The following is a 19,262-nucleotide window of genomic DNA, read 5'->3' as shown; positions in this document are numbered from 1 at the left end:
AAAGATGGATGCACATGCTGTTATTTCAGAATACACAGCAAGGGTAGACTTCTATCTTCTTCTCATGCTTGATTCTTTATTTTGTTCTTTGGAATGTTTTTTTTTCCATTCCCTTCAAACACACAGCGCTGCCACAAAGAAGATAGAAGCACTAAATATGGAAATTGTAGAGGTGGAGCAGGAGGTGAAAAAAGTGGATGAGCATAACCATTCCCTTAGGATGAAGACCGAGGAGGTGATGCAAGAGGTGGACAGTGTGAGGAACCAAGTGGAGGCCAGTCAAAAGGAATACAGACAGCTGCAAAAGAAGCAGGAGGTCGGCAGGGAGGAGGAGGCTGAGTTCATGGGTTACAGGTACACATTAGTGTTTGAAATTTGACACGTGAGGATTTGACTTGGAGTTGGAAGAGAGCCTCGTCGTGCAGTTCACTGTGTTTTTCATTACCAGAGGCATCTTGGAAATGAAGCTGCAGAACATCATGTGTGACAGAAAGTACCTGTATGAGAGCCAATGTGTGCAGCTCAGGGAGAAAAACAGGTGACGTCTGACGGACAAGTGAACACTCACAACGTAATGAAACAAACATATGTTATGCTTCCTGTAAGTCTTTAAATGCTGTGGGGTATTCAACTTACTGTTAATCACTAGTATTCATTAGAAGACCCTTTTTTGGGGGGTTGAACATTTTATACTGCAAGTATTTTACTGATATTGTACATTGTTCCACCATCACCTCTATGCAACACTAGCTAGTAAATCTGCAGTTAAGCCTGCACTGTTTACATCAGTGTTTACTAGCTTGGAGTCTTTTCCCTGCCCTTTTTAGCTGTATATTTTGTGACTTTGCTGCCACCTAAGAGGAATACACATTGGAAGGACTGGGATATAATCATAAAAAAGAGCTCCATATGGTCATAAACTCAAAGATGAAGATTTAATTTTATTATATAGTCTAAGAGTTTTGTTTTCACAACTTTTTCAGCTACAGTGTGCACACTGTGAATTATAATGAAGTGAGAATTGTAATAGGCCTTTTAATGTTTGGATTTTTTCATTTCAATCAGACCAAAGTGTTCAAAGCACATATTCAGCTGCATTCCAAAAACACAGCTGAAAAGCTTTCCATTTGACAGAAATCCATAGACAGTATTGTAAAATGAGCCAAAAAGTGAGACAAAGAATTTGAGCTGAAAAATGTAAGATGATGATAAAAATTGAAAAGATGCCTGCGTTTCTCCTCAGGCAGACGCAAGCCCTCAAGAGGAAGGAGCACTCACTGACCACTGCCACTGAGCAGTTAGAGCAAACGAGGTCTATCTACGACCAGTTAAGGGCGCAGGTGACATGAGAAATGTTTCATCTGTTCAAGCTGTTAACATTTTGTGTGGTCTTGTTTTTTTGTTTTTTTGTCATAGTTCCTGGAAGCATTTTTAAACTGCGTAAAACTAAATTTCTTCCGATTGCAGCCTGCGGTTTGCAACATTATGCACTGGTGTTGGCAGTTAGTGAAGAACATTCTCCATGTGTGGCAAAACATTGTGTGTAAATGTCAGCATGTAAATTTTACTGTTGAAAAGTGGAATGCTTTTAAAGAGGAAAAAGAAGAAAAAGAAGAAGAGAACTTGACGTGTGGAACCGCATCAGCAATCTCACCAGCTCATCGTGATATGAAAGGAAATGGCTATGACACATCAGGGAATTCACACATGTAGCACACAATGAAAACAAAGCTATTGTACAGTATGATTCATGCAGTCTGTCACTCAGTAAATGGCTGTTTCAGCAAGTATGTGGGTTTACCACAGAAATGTGTCAAGTTTAATTGATGGGTTTAATTTTGTCAGTATTGTTTTCTGAACCTTACACAGCATGAGGGCTAATAATGATTATTTAGTACTTCATGCATGTAGATTATGGTATTGTATTTTCTTTATTGAAACTGATACAGTGCAGAATAGATTCAGTGTTTTAGTGTGGCATTGATTATTCATTCGACTGAATTATTACGACATTTTATGAGATTTGAACTGGATTCTTAAGGAGTTCCCTTCCTTGCCATGTAGTCTTTTATTGATCCTCATAAAGATTTAGGACCAACTAAACACGCTTAGGTTTGACTTTATTTTCTGTTCTGAATTTTCAGTTGGACGCTGTTCCCAACAGAGAGGCCATCACTGAGCAAAGGATGGAGCTCCAGAAAGAGGTGGATGCATTGAAAGTCAGCTTTGAAAAGCAGGTGGGCTCTTTACTGTAAAAACAGCATCCTTCCTTCATAGAAAAGTGTGCCTGTTACACAGCAAAGGTGTCTAAACCAAAACAGTACGTGGACGTCCAGTCACACCTACTATCGATGGGACTTTGTTTAGGTTATAGTTATTGGTTATAGTTGGAACCATGTATCTTGGTATAGCTTGGCTATCGAAAAAGAAGTAGCTTTTGAACATTGTTCAAAACATTGTTGTGCAATGGTTAGCACTGTCACCCCACAGCAAGAAGGTTCCTGCTTCAAATGTGGCCCGGGCCTTTCTGTTAGGTTAACTGTAACTGGCCATGAGCATAAATGGTTGTTTGTCTCTACAACATATTCTAGTGAGCCTTACAATAGACCTGCAACCTGCCGACCCGACAGACTCCACCGTGATGCAATCAGACGTACAAGACAGGTCTTCCATTGCATAATGCTCCCAAACTACAGTATATAACAGTTATATATAAAATATTTTTTTTTTTACTGTCATGGATGTTTTTCACTTGAGAACTGCTCTATAATGTGTTTTCAGCTATCAGCAGCTGAGGAGCAAAGCCAGAAGAAGCAGCAGTATGGGGTGATTCAGGAGCTGCTGAGCGTGTCAAACCGCCTCAGAGAAGAACTGCACAACCTCAGATGTCTGACACAGATCAAAGCTGAGGAGAGAGGCCAGAAGCACCGTGAACTGCTGAGGGCTGAGGTGCAATAAAAAATACACAGCAATGCACCACATAAAGGTGCAGCATCATTAGGGCATTTAGTAAGGTGCAGACATAGACATGCATATTTTACACATCAATGATGTGGAAACATCAAAGAACTGAAGTAGGTACTACTTTAAGGGAGCTACACATTTGTGTGGCTCCCTCAAAGGGTGCCAACGTCATCTGTTCTAATAACATTACTATTGTCACTATGAGATGAGACAGATTTAATATAAGTTGTGTTACATTGAATCAGAATCCAAATATCGACCAGTTTAAAAAAAAAAAAAAAAAAAAAAGAAGAATGCTAGATCAGCTAACTTATTTATTGTTCGTCTTTTATTTATACAAAACCTCAGAGGGGGAGCAGCTACAAGAAGTTTGTGGTTTCTGTGCCCACACAGAAGTGATGATACTGTGGTTTTACCTGATTTAATCTACCCATAGCAACTGCACCAGCGGATGCAGCAGGAGCTCAGAGAAAAAGACCTGATCATCATGGACCACAACAAGCTCAACGCCATGCTGCAGCGCAGGTGACACAGCTCTTTTTACATATGTATCATCTCATTGCCCAATGCAGAAACACATTTAAATGCATATTCTGCATACAGCACATTGCATAATTTAAGAATCTGTAGCACATTCTCCTATATAGTATAATAATGCGGCTGTTTTCCAAGCTGATAGCTGCTGCTCTGTTTGTTAGGCTCGTCTGATCTGTGTGACAGCTGTATTGAAATGTGAACACACAGCAACAAATGTTGCACTAATTGGTCATACTTCAGCGTTCTGACACAGGCTAATGCATACAGCTCCACCCAATGCAGCTGCAGACAACAGTCTGACGTGGAGGCAGCCTAATGAAATTGAATCTAGTCAAGCAAAAAAATAAGAAAAGAGGGCAGTACAATAATCAGCTTCTCACTGTTCCCGTATTTAGCTACAGAATGAATTCATTTCTGATCCGCATTTCTCCCCCTCAGATTATTCCAGTACTCTAAACTGTGTGATATGATCATGGCGGAGAAGAATAAGTACGTCAACCTGAAGCAAACCAGCTCACAGACAATCGCAGAGTTGAGGGAGCAGATTAACGTCCTCCAAAATGAGATGGAAATCCAACGCAGCGTTGCTATCATCAAGGACAGGTGTGTGTTTGTGTTTGGTAGAGGAAGTGTCACAGCATAAACACTTTATTACATAGCATAACAGAGATGTTAATTTGTCCATTCCAGATCACTCACAAAGGCCCATATTAAGATCTCTAACAGCTCCAAACAGAGGGACAAACTACGCAATGACATCTCAAAGGTGTACACACACACACACACACACACAGCTGAAACAGTTGTGTAGTCTCTTTCCCCCAAAATTTCTAGCAGGGCTCTTAAACCTGTGTTAGACTGTAATATAGAAATAAGGAGGCAAACGTTATTTATCTTCGTTTAGTCACTGTCTGGCACTTTGGAGTGTTCAGTTACACACATATATACATACAGCACTGTTGTGGGCAGTAAAGAGAAACATGTGCTTTGAGGATTTGTGGTTTGCACACTGCACTGATCACTGATATTTAATTTAACAGACCAACGTGTCTGTCCAACAGAGCAGGCAGAAGAAAGGCAAATACAAACACATTCATCATACTTGGTTGTCGTTTCCACAAAGAGAATAGAATAGAAAAGAGAGCCTTTATTGTGAATACTGAAGTGAAATAAAACGTGCTTTGCCTGATTGTTTTAGTAAAAAGAACGCTGAATAAAGCAACCTTGAACAGGTCTTAATACGATAATTGCTTTAAGTCTAAGGGTGCAGAGGTGGATAAGACTGATGCTCTGAGGGGCAACACATGCAGAGGGCATATAAAGAATAAAAACACATACATTTCTTAACAGGTTGTCTGGAAGCAATGTCAGATCAGTCAGGAGTATGGAGACAACAAACTGGAACTGATGAAACTGACGAACATGATGAACAACCAGGAAGAGACACTCCTGGAGATAAACAAGAATCAAGAAACGGCCATTGAGCGACGCAATTCTCTGTACGTTCCTAGCATGAATCTAAGTAGAGGTTTAGTGGTGTTTGTGTTTTCTCACCACTTTCTCACATCTACAGAGGAATTCAGCTCCTGGAACACGAGGAGGTTTTGTTCAACTACTATGAGAAGGTGAACGTCCAGGAGGCAGCGATCTCTAAGAGGAACATGGCTATGGAGAATGCAGAGAAGGACATGAGGGAGTTACAGTTAGATATTAATGAGGAGAGGAGGCAGATAGCCCTGAAGAGGAAGGAGGTGCTTCACAGGAGAAGGTTGGAGGAAGAGGTCACCATGCTGCAGATAGAGGTAAGATAGAATTGAACACTAATCACTTAACAAGCTACAGATGGGAAGAAAAAGTCAGATGCCTCAAACAGTGTAGTGACACATAAGCATATGTAAGGCAATTCACTATGTTCTGCTCCATTGTACAGTGATGACAGGTCCTTGTGCCAGTCTCCCAACGCCCACTTCTCCTTTCTCTGAGTGTTCTCTCGATTCTTTTTAACAAGAAATGAAAACACTTTCAAGCCTGCAATTCGAACCTGATAATGTATAGTTCACAAAACTTACATCTTAAGTGAAGGGAAAGGTTCCTTTTTTAGCTTTAGAGCCTCAAGATGGCATTTATAATTGAGTGGCTTAAGCTACAAGGAGTCAAGTACCCCTTCTTTTTAGAAATTAGCATCTTGGACTTCAAGTCTGGTGTTGGAAGACTTAAATCCACATATGTCGTTTTTCAGCAGAGAGCATTTAGATAGCTTGCTTGTGTTATTGTTTTCTATAGGTTCCACACTGCTTCCCTCGAGTGGCCTTCCTAATATAGCCAGTAATTGGTGCAGATTGTGCCTCCTGTCCACATTTCTTCAACAGCCAGACCATGACTGCATCAGAATGTGGCTTATAGCTCCAAGTTGAACCTGTCAAATTAGAGCTTCCTGGGGTGATCAGATGACGAAACCTGCACTAAAACAACAGATTTTGTATGTATGTATGTGTGTGCAGAGTTTGCTTCTGCGTCTCCTGGCAAATCCTATGTGATAGTATGCTTTGTGTAAGCCAAACATGTTCCAGTAGAGCTTTAAGCTGCTGTCCAGTTAGGCGTCCATGTTCCCATTATTCCTTGTAAAGGAAAAACCTGTTTGCATGAGTTATTTTTTGTCAGTGGGGAGAGAGTGCACAACTGTGTGTGAGTTGGATGTAGATCATTTTTCAGCTTTATTTCTATCTGTGTAAAGCTAGGGGAACTCCGATGAGTGCAGCAGAGTGCAGCTCTCCAAAAGATACTTAAAACAGATTCAAACACTCAGAACACCGTTAAGAAGATTTGAAACCTGTTCAGAGCCTCAGATTGTAACACTGCCTCTGTATTGCTGTCGCAGACATGCTGTGTGAGAAGGCTTTGTTTTACCTTAATGAACAGACTTTATATTCTAATTTGCTTGCAGCAAATGTTGGCAAACACATTTATTTTGCCAATATTGCTTGTGAGATTGAGAAGCATCTCTCAAAAGACTCTCTAGATTGAACCGCCATGAGCATTGCACACCTCACTTCACCGTTTAAAACAATACATTATGCGTAAACATCATTAGAAATGTAAGTCTGAAGAGAGACAGTAACTAAACTCAGAACACGGGCCGACGTGCAGGAGTGAAATCTGAACCAACAGGGACAGACCAGAACGCAAGTTTCACACCAGACATAAATAAATAACAAATGTATGCAAGGGATATATTGAGAGTGACAGATACGTAGGAAGGTTTGACAGACACAAACGCGCACACACACACACACACACACACACACACACACACACACACACACACACACACACACACACACACACACACACACACACACACTGTGTTACTCTGCCAGTTACTGCTCTGCTGGGATTGGGTGTGTTGCAGCACTGGATCAGAGTGACGGGTTTAGACTCGCTGCTGGTCCAGACCTCTCTTATCTGAGACTTGTGCTCTTTTGGATGAATGCAGGGCTGGAACAGACTTCATCACGTGTTGCTCTGTTTTGGAAAAACACCCAATTTCTCCATCTGTTGAGTCCCTCTGTTACAACAACAAGCTGTGTATTTTTTTCTTTCAGTCATATTTCCTATTGTTTAGCTCATCATTAATTCACCTGATCTTTCCCTTTATTTTTTTAACTTTCCTTTTTATTGGTCCTCCGAGGCATGTTGTATCATTGGAAGTAACTTTATATATCCAGTTTTGCTTCCAAACTCCGGCCTATCTTCATTTCCATCGTCTCCTCTCTGAATGACCTTGCGCTTGGCTGCACATACAGTACAGTGGAACCCTCCCTTGTGTCTTTCCTACTTTCTTTTGCCATGCTTGCTAAATGGCATTGGCAATGCCACTCAGCCGATCAGTTTGTCTATTACAATATTGTACAGGCTGTCATATAGCTCAGAGGAGGCTGTATATTTAAGTTTAGCACAACAATGAGGTTAGAATTTAAAGGTTGGTACCACTTGAAACAAACTATTTTACTGCATCAACCATAGACTGTATATAAAGACGGATGACGGCGCTCTACCTCTGTCCAAACAATATCTTGTTTATGCTTGCTGCCTTGCCCCACCCAGTCTAACCAGTCGATGACAGGTTAGATCATGGCGATAGCAACATCTACAAGCTAATGCTAGCAGCTACACGATAATTTACAACTGTTGGAACTTTTTTAAGGGTGTGTTTGTTAAATTGTTTGGTTGACCCTTTCCATCGATTATAGAGATCATCGAGGGCCCTACTACGCTTGTTAGTGTTAACATTTTTTCATTTGACTCCCCGAGAATCAACAGTCACATCTCCGATTAGTGTATCGGTCCATCTGAGCCTTTCAGCCATTCTTCCCTCCCACTCTTCTGTGTATAAATAGCAAATCATTTTCTAAATCACAGTTTTCCTTCGCATGGCCGTCTGGCTCCCCTGGGCACGAAAAAGTGAATCATGGGGGTCTCTGCTTGTGCAGGAGGTTTGCCAGCTCAATTCATTCTCTCTCCGAATTCATTCTCAATGCGAATTCAATCTCCATGCAACTGCCTTGGTGTCGATTTATCATATATATTGTGTATTTGTATTCATCTGTGACCAGTTTATCTGTTCGTTGCAGACAGCCCTCCCCCCACCCCCCTTCCTCTTGATGGGAAATTTTGACAAAGATAGATTGGGCCATCTGTGCAACTATTGAAGTTCAATATACTCTGCAGCTTTCATTTGCTCAGAGGAATTTTAATTGGTACAAAATAAACAGAGGTTGGCGTGGGATTCTGAATTTACTACCTGTTTATGATTCGCTGGCACATCGGCACCTCATACAGGTGCACATGCATCAGCGCACACAGCGAGCAACGTTTGTGACATTTGAATACTGTCGAGCAGCGCCTAATGACAAGTCTCCTAGACACTAGTCACACCAGCAATATCAAAAAGATACGCACAGTCAGGAGCGGAATAAGATTTATAAGAGGGTGGGACTGATGGCAGACTGCACCGTCCCAGCGGTGTTGAGTCATATTGTTTGTCAGTCCCGCTCTTAAATCTTTGTCCAACCTGTCTGGCACCGATTACCATGGGAAAACCCTCTGTGAATGGTGTCTTGACAGTGTGTGTGTGTGTGGATGTTTATGCTTACTGCATGTGAGTCAGTCATACAAATGCAAATGCAAAGAAAAACAAGTACAGAGAAACAATTTGGCTTACTAAAAAAACTCTGGTCTACAACCTTTGAGAGACTTTTGGCAACCCCCACCTTTTAAAACTTCCTCATTTGATTGATGTGACGTCCTTGTGTTTGCCCACCGATAAGTTCACTGCTCTCCAAATTCCCACAACTGCTTGCAAGTAAAAGGTTTACATCCACTTTTGTGTTGTTATTGTTTTAAAGGATCACTGTATTGAATTTAGTGCCATCTAGTGGTGAGGTAGCAGACTGCAAATCAAGGTTGGGTTTACATGGCCTTTTTAACTCCCAGCTGATCCAAAAACAGGCGAGGCATAGTCTGAATAGAGCTGAGATGTGAGCAGGATGCCTAGAGGACATGTAACACCACCCACCTGTCACTCAAATCAGCCACTCTTTTAATCATGCAGAACTTTTGACCGTAAACATGATTATTTCTGCAATAAGGTTGAACATTTTAACGGAGTCTTTGGGGATTGACTCACTTTTTGGAGCCAGCCTCAAGTGGCCATCGGAAGAACTACATTTTTCACACACAGAAGGTGGAGCTCACTCAGTAGTTTTCATTTCTTGCTATATAAAAACTTCATTTCACATGGTTAATGCTTCTTACTCTGAGTAATATTTGATTGCTATTTACTTTTCAGGTTATGGATCCTTCAGCTCACCCCTAGTTTCTTTCTTTTAATGCTGAATGAGCTTTCATGTAGCCTGAGGTCCCCTGCAGGCAAGAAGCATAACTTTTAACTATTCCTGTGTATCAGTCAGAAGATAAAAAGTGAGGGGCTTTTGTTGTCAGAGGCTTGAAGGCTGTCGAACGATTCGCCAGAGGAGTTCAAGAAGGCCGAGTCGGTTGTATCTCTCCGATCTCTGCTCATAATGTACGCTGAACTCTTTCATTGTAGTTCCTCTATCTGATCTATCCACTATGATTGATTTATTTGGTTTAATTTATAATGACTCCAGTTCAGTGCTTGACATATAACAAAATTCACCAATAGCCAGTTTAGTGTTTGTCCAGAATAGTTCAACATTAGCTGTATTTTAATTCTAATGATTTAATTCAGCTCCTCTGCTCACATGTTCTACTAATTAACCTTACATAACCTCATTATAATTTTGGTTTTACTGCTGTTTTACTTTGCTGACCTTTCTGCTTTACTAATCTGTCCCTTTGTCTTTTATCCATATTAATTATGAGGCTTTTTGCACACCCACTTTTGGGATGTGGTGTATAAATAAAGTCGTTATTTATTTTTATTATTACACCATTAGACATGCAGCGGTCCATCTATTTTGTGGCTTTTTAAGACATCATGTTAAATGCTAAGTGATCTGAAATTATGTAAATGAAATGCAAATTGTACGTAGGCAGCATGGATGCTGTCACATCTGCAGTGTTTTACAGCATTCACGAGCCAAGAAAGCAGCTATTATACGAGCGCGTCAGATGAAGAAAACAGAGGCAGGCAGGCAGAACAGAGACACTGACACAGAGACAGATGAAGGCAAAAGAGAAGACAAACGTTGGCGTGCACAAACCGAGGGAGACGAAGGGTATAAAAATGCTACGAGCGAGGGCAGCGCAGAGAAGAAAAAAAAGATTGATTGAAGAGTGGCGAGAGGAGAAGGAGGGTGACACCGACGCACTGTACTGCCATCCATCATGCTGTGTTTAAGTGACTTAGGGGTGGTTATATATGAGGGCAGGACACAGCTCGGTGAGGACCGGGCACATACTTAGTTAGAATTCTGACGACTGAAGAAGTTCTTCATCATTTAAAGTTTTGAAATTAATTAAAATGTCTCTGGATGAAGTGAAAGGTTTCCTTGAAGCAGCTATTTCACAGCCGTCTGAATGTATTCACATCGATAATTCTGTTTGTATATCTCAGTGTTTTGAATTTTAAATCATCTTCAGCTGTTTTCAGTGGATGCCACTCAAATGTAGCACTTTTGGTACTTTAACCTAGTAGTTAAAAAAAACCTAAACAAGACTTTTCTGTCAAAATAATTTTATCACTGAACATAAAACATGTAATAACCTCAAAAGGTTTTCTTTTTACATCTTATCCAAAACAAACAGTTTGGTCGATCCAGGCAGGTTTAGTACCTGAAACTTTTCAGGTACTAAACCTGCCTGGATCAACCAAAATTTTGGTTCTCAAAACCTAAGTAGGCGTTTTCGATGCTAGCAAATAAACAAACATTACCAAAACTGAAATTTAAGTGTGTGCGCTCCCGCATCTGCCCGAAGCGCATTGCCGCCGCGTCTAAACACTTGCTCCACGCCAACCTACGAACAGCTCTCCCGAGTTTCAAACCCTTCACCTCTTGCACCCAAAACACAGATCATCCCCTACGCCACGAGTCACAGAAACATTCACCGCTGCATATGTGTTGTGCTTGCATGCCATGCGATGATGTCACTGATGAATCATCGAGTACTAAATTAGTTGTCGAGGCATTTTGCCCACGAATATTACTCAAATACTCGGCTAATTGTTGCAGCCCTAGTTTCAAATCTTACCCACAATGCTTGTTGCCTGGACGTAACCCACAATTTAGTTTTTTTTTTTAAACTCAACCCAGAGTTGTTGTTGCCTCAACAAAGCATTTTGTTGCGTTCCCGCCTGTGTGTGATCCTGTTTCCACCCCTTGCTGCCTCTAAACATGTGAACTGTGTTCCTGTTGGTGTGCAGGCTAATAGGAAAGACAAGAAAAATGGAGGCAAGAAATTAAAAATGTATGGTGTCACTACAATATTTGGTGACCTTCATTTGCACGTTAAACAGGAAACAGAATCATCCTAGACAGACTTGTTGCTTTGAAATGATGTAATCGCGTATTCACCTCCACAAACCACGACCAAGCTTCTGTTGTCAAAGTCATATTCTCTGTGAAAACTGCAGATAACCTCGCTCCCTGATGGTCAGCCCCAGTTCTTGTTTCTCAGCATCTCTTATCTCTTTAATTCTGCTTTTTCTTGTCTGCTTTCACATCCGATCTTTGGCTCCTTTTCTCACTCCAGCCTTCGTGCTGTCTTTCCTTTGCTCTCTCTCACTTTATCTTCCTCTGTCTGTCAGTCTTTTATCTGCCACTGCACCTCCTTCACTATCATCTCATCTCAGCCTGCATCCCTTTCCTTCTCGAGCATCTGTAACAAACACCTCGGTTAATCACATGACAGCCATACTCTTAAGTCATATGACAGCGAGTGATCATCCAAGTCGCTTTTAATCAGACTCGCTGTCTGGGTACATAAGAGAGACTTCATTAATCCCGTCCATGCAGGGAGGGAAAGTGAGCATCATCGTTTTGTTTCACTTCGCTTTTCTTCACTCACATTAGATTCAGGCACGTACACACCGGCACATGTCCGCACACCTATAGTCTACAGTTGAATGGAGAAAAGCTGCTGTTTTATAAGCAGGGTTGTGTTAGGTCAGGCTGCGTTGAATTAACTTCCCTGTTGAGATGGTTTAGCTACTTGAATTGCTAATTTCCACTTGCAGACTGTGCTCAGGTCAGGAGGACATGTGACTTCTTATTTATCTTTGTCTCCATAATGTGCATTAAATTCCAGATATTACTGTGTCTTTCCATTAAGTTAGCTGACCAGGGGATTTATGCAACACATAACGTTTGGTGTCTAACAAACCTGGATCAACAACATGACTTGAAAGGTGCCCTGTGGAGTTCCTATATGTAATTAGCTTGCATAGAAGATTTGTTAAATTCATTTTTATCACACATATACACACCACTTGTAGATTAGTGGATCAGTGCATAAATACCCGCATGTCCTTGGATACAAGACCGAACAAACAAGACAAGCACTCCAGGCATTAAAGTCCCCATAAAATTATACTTGAAGGGTTTCTAAGTGTTGCAACTTATGTTATCTATTTGATAATATCTGGCCCACAGTGACGAAGAAAAAAAGAGAGGTTCTGTAGGTTTTCTTATTGTTCTCCAGGGCTTAAAAGGGCTGAATGTGATGCATTGGAACCAAGGGGTTTGGGCGTTGCTGAGCTAAAAAGGAAATCAGAATGATCTCTGTCAGTTCAGCATGCTCAGTTAAAAAAAGTAGGGATGTCCCGATCAGGTTTTTTTGCCCTCGAGTCCGAGTCATTTAATTTTGAGTATCTGCCAATACAGAGTCCTGATCCGATCCTTTTAGGGTTCTCTACAAAGGCAATTGGCAGGTCACTAATTTGTGCTGTCCTGCGCCTTCGCGCTGTCACAGGGCAATTTTTCTCTCCTCTTCAAACCTATTACTGTTACTGCTTGCATTTCTTTTTGCATAAGCAAAACTCTGTGTGTGTGTGTCCCTAGAGGAGCACTCGCCGCCACACTAACTACCCATTTCCACGGGCACAATACCTCAAACTGCCTGAAATGCATTGCTGCATAATATAAATTCTTCATCCATCCCCAAACTGGGGAATTTCGAGAAGGAAACAGCTCATCCTGAGTCTTGAACCTGATCATACCCCTCGACAACACGCCAGAGAGTCATTGATAGCCCTAATAGATATATATCCAAGTACTGATCGGAAGGTAATGGCCGATTCCAATCAAGTCTGAAACCGCGATTTCCAGTCACATGATCGGATCTGGACATCCCTAGTCCTCCTTACTCAGACTTTTATGACATAAACGTATAACTCTGTGATCAGATGACACTCGGCAATACTATCAAATGTTCTGTTAAGGTAAACTTAACATGGTGTTGTATTTCTGACAATAGGTCTATAAACTTAGACTAAACGTGTTATTTTTCATGAGGACATGTTGCATCCTGCATTTATTTTAATTTTGGTTCCGATGGAATGCTCTCTCAAACGTCCGTACTTTCAACTTCTCTACTGCACATGTTTGGCAGTGCAGACAAATCACAGCGTCATGGAAAAGAGAGAGAGGTCAAAAAGTCCACGAGCTACTCTTAATTTCAAAGTCAGTTTCCTCATTCGTCTGAACAGTTAATCAGTGAGATGTCAGCACTTCATTCTGTCAGGAGGGCAAACCTCATACTCTTACTCGCTCTCTGATTGCAGCTGTTTCAGGGTAAGAGTGTCAGCCAAAGGCGCGAGTCTAAAAACGCCTGCCCTGCCCCTTCACTTCATTTTAATGTCTTTCCTTGTGGTCCTGCCTGCTCTCCATGTCTCTCCCCGCTCACATCTTTTCAGTGTTCTCTTTTTCTGCTGTCTTTAAAAATGTCACAAATTTTTAAAAAGAAAAAGACGCAGTCCCTCGGAGGGCTCCTGCGGCTTTTTAAATTTTGGTTCCTCTTATCATACTCTGCCAGTGACTTGTCACCTTGCAGGATGTAGCTCCCATCTAGGCGCTACATTTAGCTAAGAAAGGTTTTGTGTTTTTTTTTTTCTTTTAATCCCAAGTGCAATATCTAAAAGGCCTTGGGGACGACACACTGGAAATACAGCAGCAGCAGACTATTTCTAGATTCCTCCTTGAATTCTTTCATGTTATTTGCTGTCCTGTGTCTAAAAATATGATCATAATGACAATGTCATGCATGTATAAGACAAACATAAAGTATATGCTATCTAATTCTGTCTTTTTTGTGTGTCTCAGTTGTCGGAGTCCATAGACAGGACTCTAGAAAGTGTGAATCGAACCGTTGACTTCAAACTGTTACCGGGCAAAGACCCATCCGATGCAGAACTGGTCAAGAAAATTGAGCAGGTGCGCCACTACAGTAAAAATATGACTTTAAACCATAAGGCTGTGTTGCTAAGTGCCGCTTTCCCCTGTATGTCTGTGTGTAGCTGGAGGAGAATCTAGCCGAGCGAGAGAGGCAGCTGCTGGAAAAAGAACTCCTGGTGGACCAGGTAACCCGGCTGTCGAAGCCACTCAGCGAGCAGGCCGAGAACTGCCAGCAGGACAGGCTGTCACTGGCAAAGAAGGTAGATCCACTTACATATATAGAGAGAGAGACAAGGCTTAGCTCACTGTGCACAGGGCTCGGATTATAAAGACACAAAGACATTTACAGGGTCTGTTTTTTCATACAGAAATTATAATGTGTGATCTTAATGAGGCCAAACGAGCTAAAAATGGAGGTCAGTGACAATAGTGGAGAAATATAGTGGTGTATAGGCCTGTCACAATAAGAAATTTTGCTGGGCGATTAATTGCCACAGAAATCATTACGATAAGCGATAATATTGTTGTATTAAGACTATTTTCAACTAATATAATGATAACGACATAATAATGGTTTCAAAGATCAATAAACTTTAATTTCTAGAACATTGGAAAGGTCCCCAATCATAAACATTATTATTATTATTTTTATAATAATATTTATTTTATATTAATATAATAATATATTTATTTTAATTATAAGTAGTGGTAGGCCTATTACCATAGCTTATCTTGGCATAGTCAATGGAAGTCAAACCAACTAGCATGTCATGAGTGACAGAGATCCAAACAACACGCACTCCCTACCTGCTGGTGGTAGTGGGCTCACCTGTATGTGCGCACACGTGTCTTCGTGTGTGCACATAAAAGAAATTGATAGCTGAGATGGCACAAGAGAACTAGAATGAGTGGCGCTGCCACGAGTGCCCCCGGTGAATCAGAGAATTTCACTTGTACAACGTGGACTCTCTCTAAGAGCAGGTTGTATATGTAAGCATGTTTAGTCTTGTGGTGAATTGTGTCGAAGTGTTGAACCGGTGTCGTGCTTCTTCACAGCCCTCTACGTTGCTGTAACCAACGACCAAGCCCTGCAGCACTGTGATGCACCGTGGCGACACAGACAGTGAGCTGACAGTGGTCTGCTCAGAACATCCCATTATACAATGAGTTAAAAAATAAGAGCTACCTGTTTATTTGACACATTTTAACGGACTTTGCACACCTTCTACGCTACGATGCACCGGAGTGACGCCTTTTGTCATCCAGTCTCTTTGGCAGGGAGAGGGCTAAGATGGAAAGTGTTAGTGTTGTTGAGCTTAGAGAGCTGGATTTAGAGGCAAACTTACTCATGTATGTGTCATGTTTACATTGCAGCCAATCAAAACAGTGGTAACAAATACCAGATGGGACGTACGCAACAGTAACAGAAGTGCGTCATAATACCATGGGATGATTTGTGTCATAATCTGTGTGTGCATCCAGCTCAATGAACTCCGAAGCAACATCACCAGCGCCAACCACCGTTTGATGGCTGTCGCCGCGGAGCTGTCAATGAAGCAAGCGGCAGCTTTGTCCCAGCAGCAAGAGATCAAAGAGAGAGAGCTGCAGGTCAGACAGGTCCTCCGTCACTGGCAGCACACACACAAACACACACACAATGTACCCTGCACTACAATGAGAGTCCACTCTGTGCTCTCCCGTCTCCCACGGTCTGTCCAATCATTTTTGTCACTCACGGCTGAAGGGAGCCAAAAAAAAAAAGAGTAACAGAAAAATGTCCCGTCCTTCACAGTAGAAGTAACCACAGAAATACATTTCCAAAACAACAAACTATGCATGAAAACAAATTTGGTGGAGCCTTGAGTGAAACCATCTGGGAAAAAGGATTAAGGAGGGTCTATTTAGTTATATGTTTTTAGCAATTATACAACCATCAAGGTAGCCTCATAATTATAAATATGATCATTATTAATAATTCTGTAACCAAGCTAACAGCTAGCGGTTGCATCCCTCTGTTACCATAGTAACCAAGAAGACTAGAATCATTTGTTATGAAACATTAACGAGACATATTGAGTGTACAAAGCAGAATACTAATATTTAATTTTTCTCATACAAAAAACATATTGAGTTCATAATTTGGAGTTTTTCTGCATTAAATCCTGCTCTTATGTCTCACGCAGGGCCTCAGCAACAAGCCTGTAAATGTATAAAAGACAGAAATCCCTAAATGATAATTTTTTAAATTCTGACACTCGCTGGACCATAAAGTCTCAGCGCTTTCTGTCTCGATAAAAAATTCAACACCTAAAAATGAGCCGATCTCCCACATGGCCCCTAAATATTTCAGCAGATTTGTGTTAATAACCTGAAGAAGAATCCCTGCAGCTGATGTAGCACACTATAGACACAGATATAAGTAGGGGGAATGCAGAGGCACACGTTTGCCCAGATTCTCACGCACAGCCGTCTGGTTTGGGGGTGGGATGGGGGTGTTGGGGGGCACAGCTGGGATGGAGACAGTGGCGACAGAGCGCAGAGTGAAAGGAATACAAAGTGAATGTTGCTCCTGTGTTGCTTCCAGGTGGACAGGTGCCAGCGGCGCCTGGAGCAGGGCCTGCCGCCATGCCCCGAGATGGAGGAGGAGTGGAAGAAGATGCTCCAGGACAAGAAGAGAAGACAGAGGGACAAAGAGGAGAAGGAAAGGGTAAAAAGAAGACACCACACACAGATCACCGGTCAGAAATTGATTATGTAGCACTTGAAAGGGTCAAGAGAAGAAGATAAAGAAGAAGCGCAGGGGCAGAAATCCATTCTGTGGGACAAAAGGGCTGAAAGAAAAGTGTTCTCGCAGTGACTAGACAGAATTAAACAAACACGGGATATGACGGGCAGAGAGGTTGACAAACACAAGTAGCGGCTGTCCACACAAGAAAAGCACACACACAGTGATGAAGTGTCTGAAGCCAGTCCAGCTGTCTGCAGGCCGATGCTTTCTCACATTTTTTATCCCCGTTTATGGTCCAAAAAGACGTCATAAGCACAATGACAAAGAAAAACAAAACTGTTACAGAAATCTTCATTTTTGAAATGTAAATGCATTTCCTGTTTGTTTATTGGCAGGTCCTGATTTTTTTTTTCATTCCAATCCATTATTCTTGTTTTGTATACACTCTTTAGATCACATGCCAGCAGATAAACTGTTCCTATGCATGAGAAAATGGCCGTCTCTTTGAAGTCTCACTGAGATTTCGACACAGTTCATTTGCATGCTGTTATGGGGTGAAAGTCCTTATTGAGGTGTTTATGTGTTCTCAACAGAAACGGGCGATAATTAGCTTTAGCCTAGCATGAAGACTTCCATGGCTGGAAGCAGAAAGAAACCAGAAATGTTGGATTTTGTTTCTAATGTGAGACCTTACCAGATTTTCCTGGTTGCGTAACAAAGACTGATTTCTATGCAGATGATGGATTTTTATTCTTCACCATTGTGTGCAACAAATATTAGCACTAGCATGCATTGAGAAAGTAGTAAGTAATATAGCAAAATACTTCTTTGTGTGAAGGGCATGTAGCTCCTCTAGACTTGCAGGGCTAATTTAGCTAGCTTGCAAATGACTTAATAGCTCTATTAAAGTTAGCCGACCAAGCTAGTCTGTCGTTGCTTTGTTATGTTTAATTCAATTAGAATTTGTTGTCAACTAATTATAGTATTATAATATCAGTATTGGTTGCAGTCCATGACAGCAACTGCAGTTCATTTTATTGCCACAGGTGGCACTATTGACTGATTTCGATCTGTTACACTGTAGTATCTTAATATGCAATTTTTTTAAGGGGATGGCTTTACTGATGAGAAAATGAATGTGCACAACTTGTTCCTGTTGTGTCACTTGTGACTCACCAACTTTAATCAGCCTTGTTATCCTGCAGCTCATGCACTCACCTCCTCACCGGTGCCCTTGCATTTCTTGTCTTGAGATATTAAAAAAAAAAAAATCAATTGGCAAAATTGATTATTCCATTTTACGCTATTAAAATTCATTCATATAAAATTTAAGTATTTAGTCCAAGGTCGTGCAATTTTGCATTAAATATTAACAGGCTTCTGTGTGTGTGTGTCTGTGTGTGTGCGCTTGCAGCTTGCTCAGGAGGAGAAGTGGAACCTTTTACCTAACGGAGTGTACACCACAGCTGAACCTCGGCCCGACGCGTACATCCCCGAGAACGATCTGATCCCTGTGCCCAGACCTAACGGAGCCCAAGCCCCCTTTAAACCCTTCCAGCCAGGCGCCAACATGAGACACTTCCGCAAACCCACAAACAAACCTTTAGAGCTGTAGAAGTCAACATAAAGTAAAGCTGATATATAATCATGCATAAAACAGAAATTTAAAATAATTATGAGGATTTACTTTTTTCTGGCTTGTTATAATCACACTGTCTGATCTTGTTGACCGGTGTGAGCATGTTGAAAGCATCTGGTTGTAATTTCGGTTCCTTTTTACTGGCAGCAGCTGGTTTACACTCTGCAGTAACACTAAATACTGTAAGAGGCAAGAAGCCGAGGCAGAGGACAGACTGTGTGTGTGTTTACATCATGTACACACACCGGCAAAACTTTGGTATTCCGTACCTAGCAACACATCATGACTGTTTTACTACCCTTCAGTTCAAAATAAATACATCTCTCAGGGACATACTCTCCATTCATGTTGTTGTTTCATCCCTCACGCTTGTAATCTTTGAATAAATTGCAGCGGCTTTAAGCTGTAAGCACAGCTTGGAGTGGCTTCTTAATGCCTGAAATGATAAATGTAAATATAGAGAGGAAGCTCGAGCAATGAAAGAGCATAGAGAATGACAAAGGGAGAGGAGAATATAAATGAG

The 19,262-nt window shown here is 41.4% G+C and overlaps 1 protein-coding gene across 2 annotated transcripts in view; it reads left to right on the top strand.

Moving 5' to 3' along the window:
• Positions 1-19,012, top strand: part of ccdc146 (coiled-coil domain containing 146) — a 39,925-nt gene extending 20,913 nt beyond the window's left edge. For both annotated transcript variants that reach the window (XM_028395170.1, XM_028395179.1), the window contains exons 9-23: positions 127-354; positions 449-538; positions 1,244-1,340; positions 2,145-2,237; positions 2,782-2,949; positions 3,401-3,489; positions 3,940-4,104; positions 4,192-4,267; positions 4,852-5,000; positions 5,075-5,303; positions 14,301-14,411; positions 14,495-14,632; positions 15,855-15,980; positions 16,957-17,079; positions 18,515-19,012. In XM_028395170.1, the coding sequence (XP_028250971.1) occupies positions 127-354; positions 449-538; positions 1,244-1,340; positions 2,145-2,237; positions 2,782-2,949; positions 3,401-3,489; positions 3,940-4,104; positions 4,192-4,267; positions 4,852-5,000; positions 5,075-5,303; positions 14,301-14,411; positions 14,495-14,632; positions 15,855-15,980; positions 16,957-17,079; positions 18,515-18,715 (2,083 nt within the window). In that variant the 3' untranslated portion in view covers positions 18,716-19,012. The remainder of the gene's footprint in view (positions 1-126; positions 355-448; positions 539-1,243; positions 1,341-2,144; positions 2,238-2,781; positions 2,950-3,400; positions 3,490-3,939; positions 4,105-4,191; positions 4,268-4,851; positions 5,001-5,074; positions 5,304-14,300; positions 14,412-14,494; positions 14,633-15,854; positions 15,981-16,956; positions 17,080-18,514) is intronic.
• Positions 19,013-19,262: the final 250 nt, after the last annotated feature.

The sequence above is a fragment of the Parambassis ranga genome, chromosome 2, assembly GCF_900634625.1.
Source record: "Parambassis ranga chromosome 2, fParRan2.1, whole genome shotgun sequence".
In the NCBI taxonomy this organism is placed as follows: Eukaryota; Metazoa; Chordata; class Actinopteri; family Ambassidae; genus Parambassis; species Parambassis ranga.
Note: the sequence above shows the minus strand (reverse complement) of the source record. Positions and strands in the feature narration are given on the sequence as shown.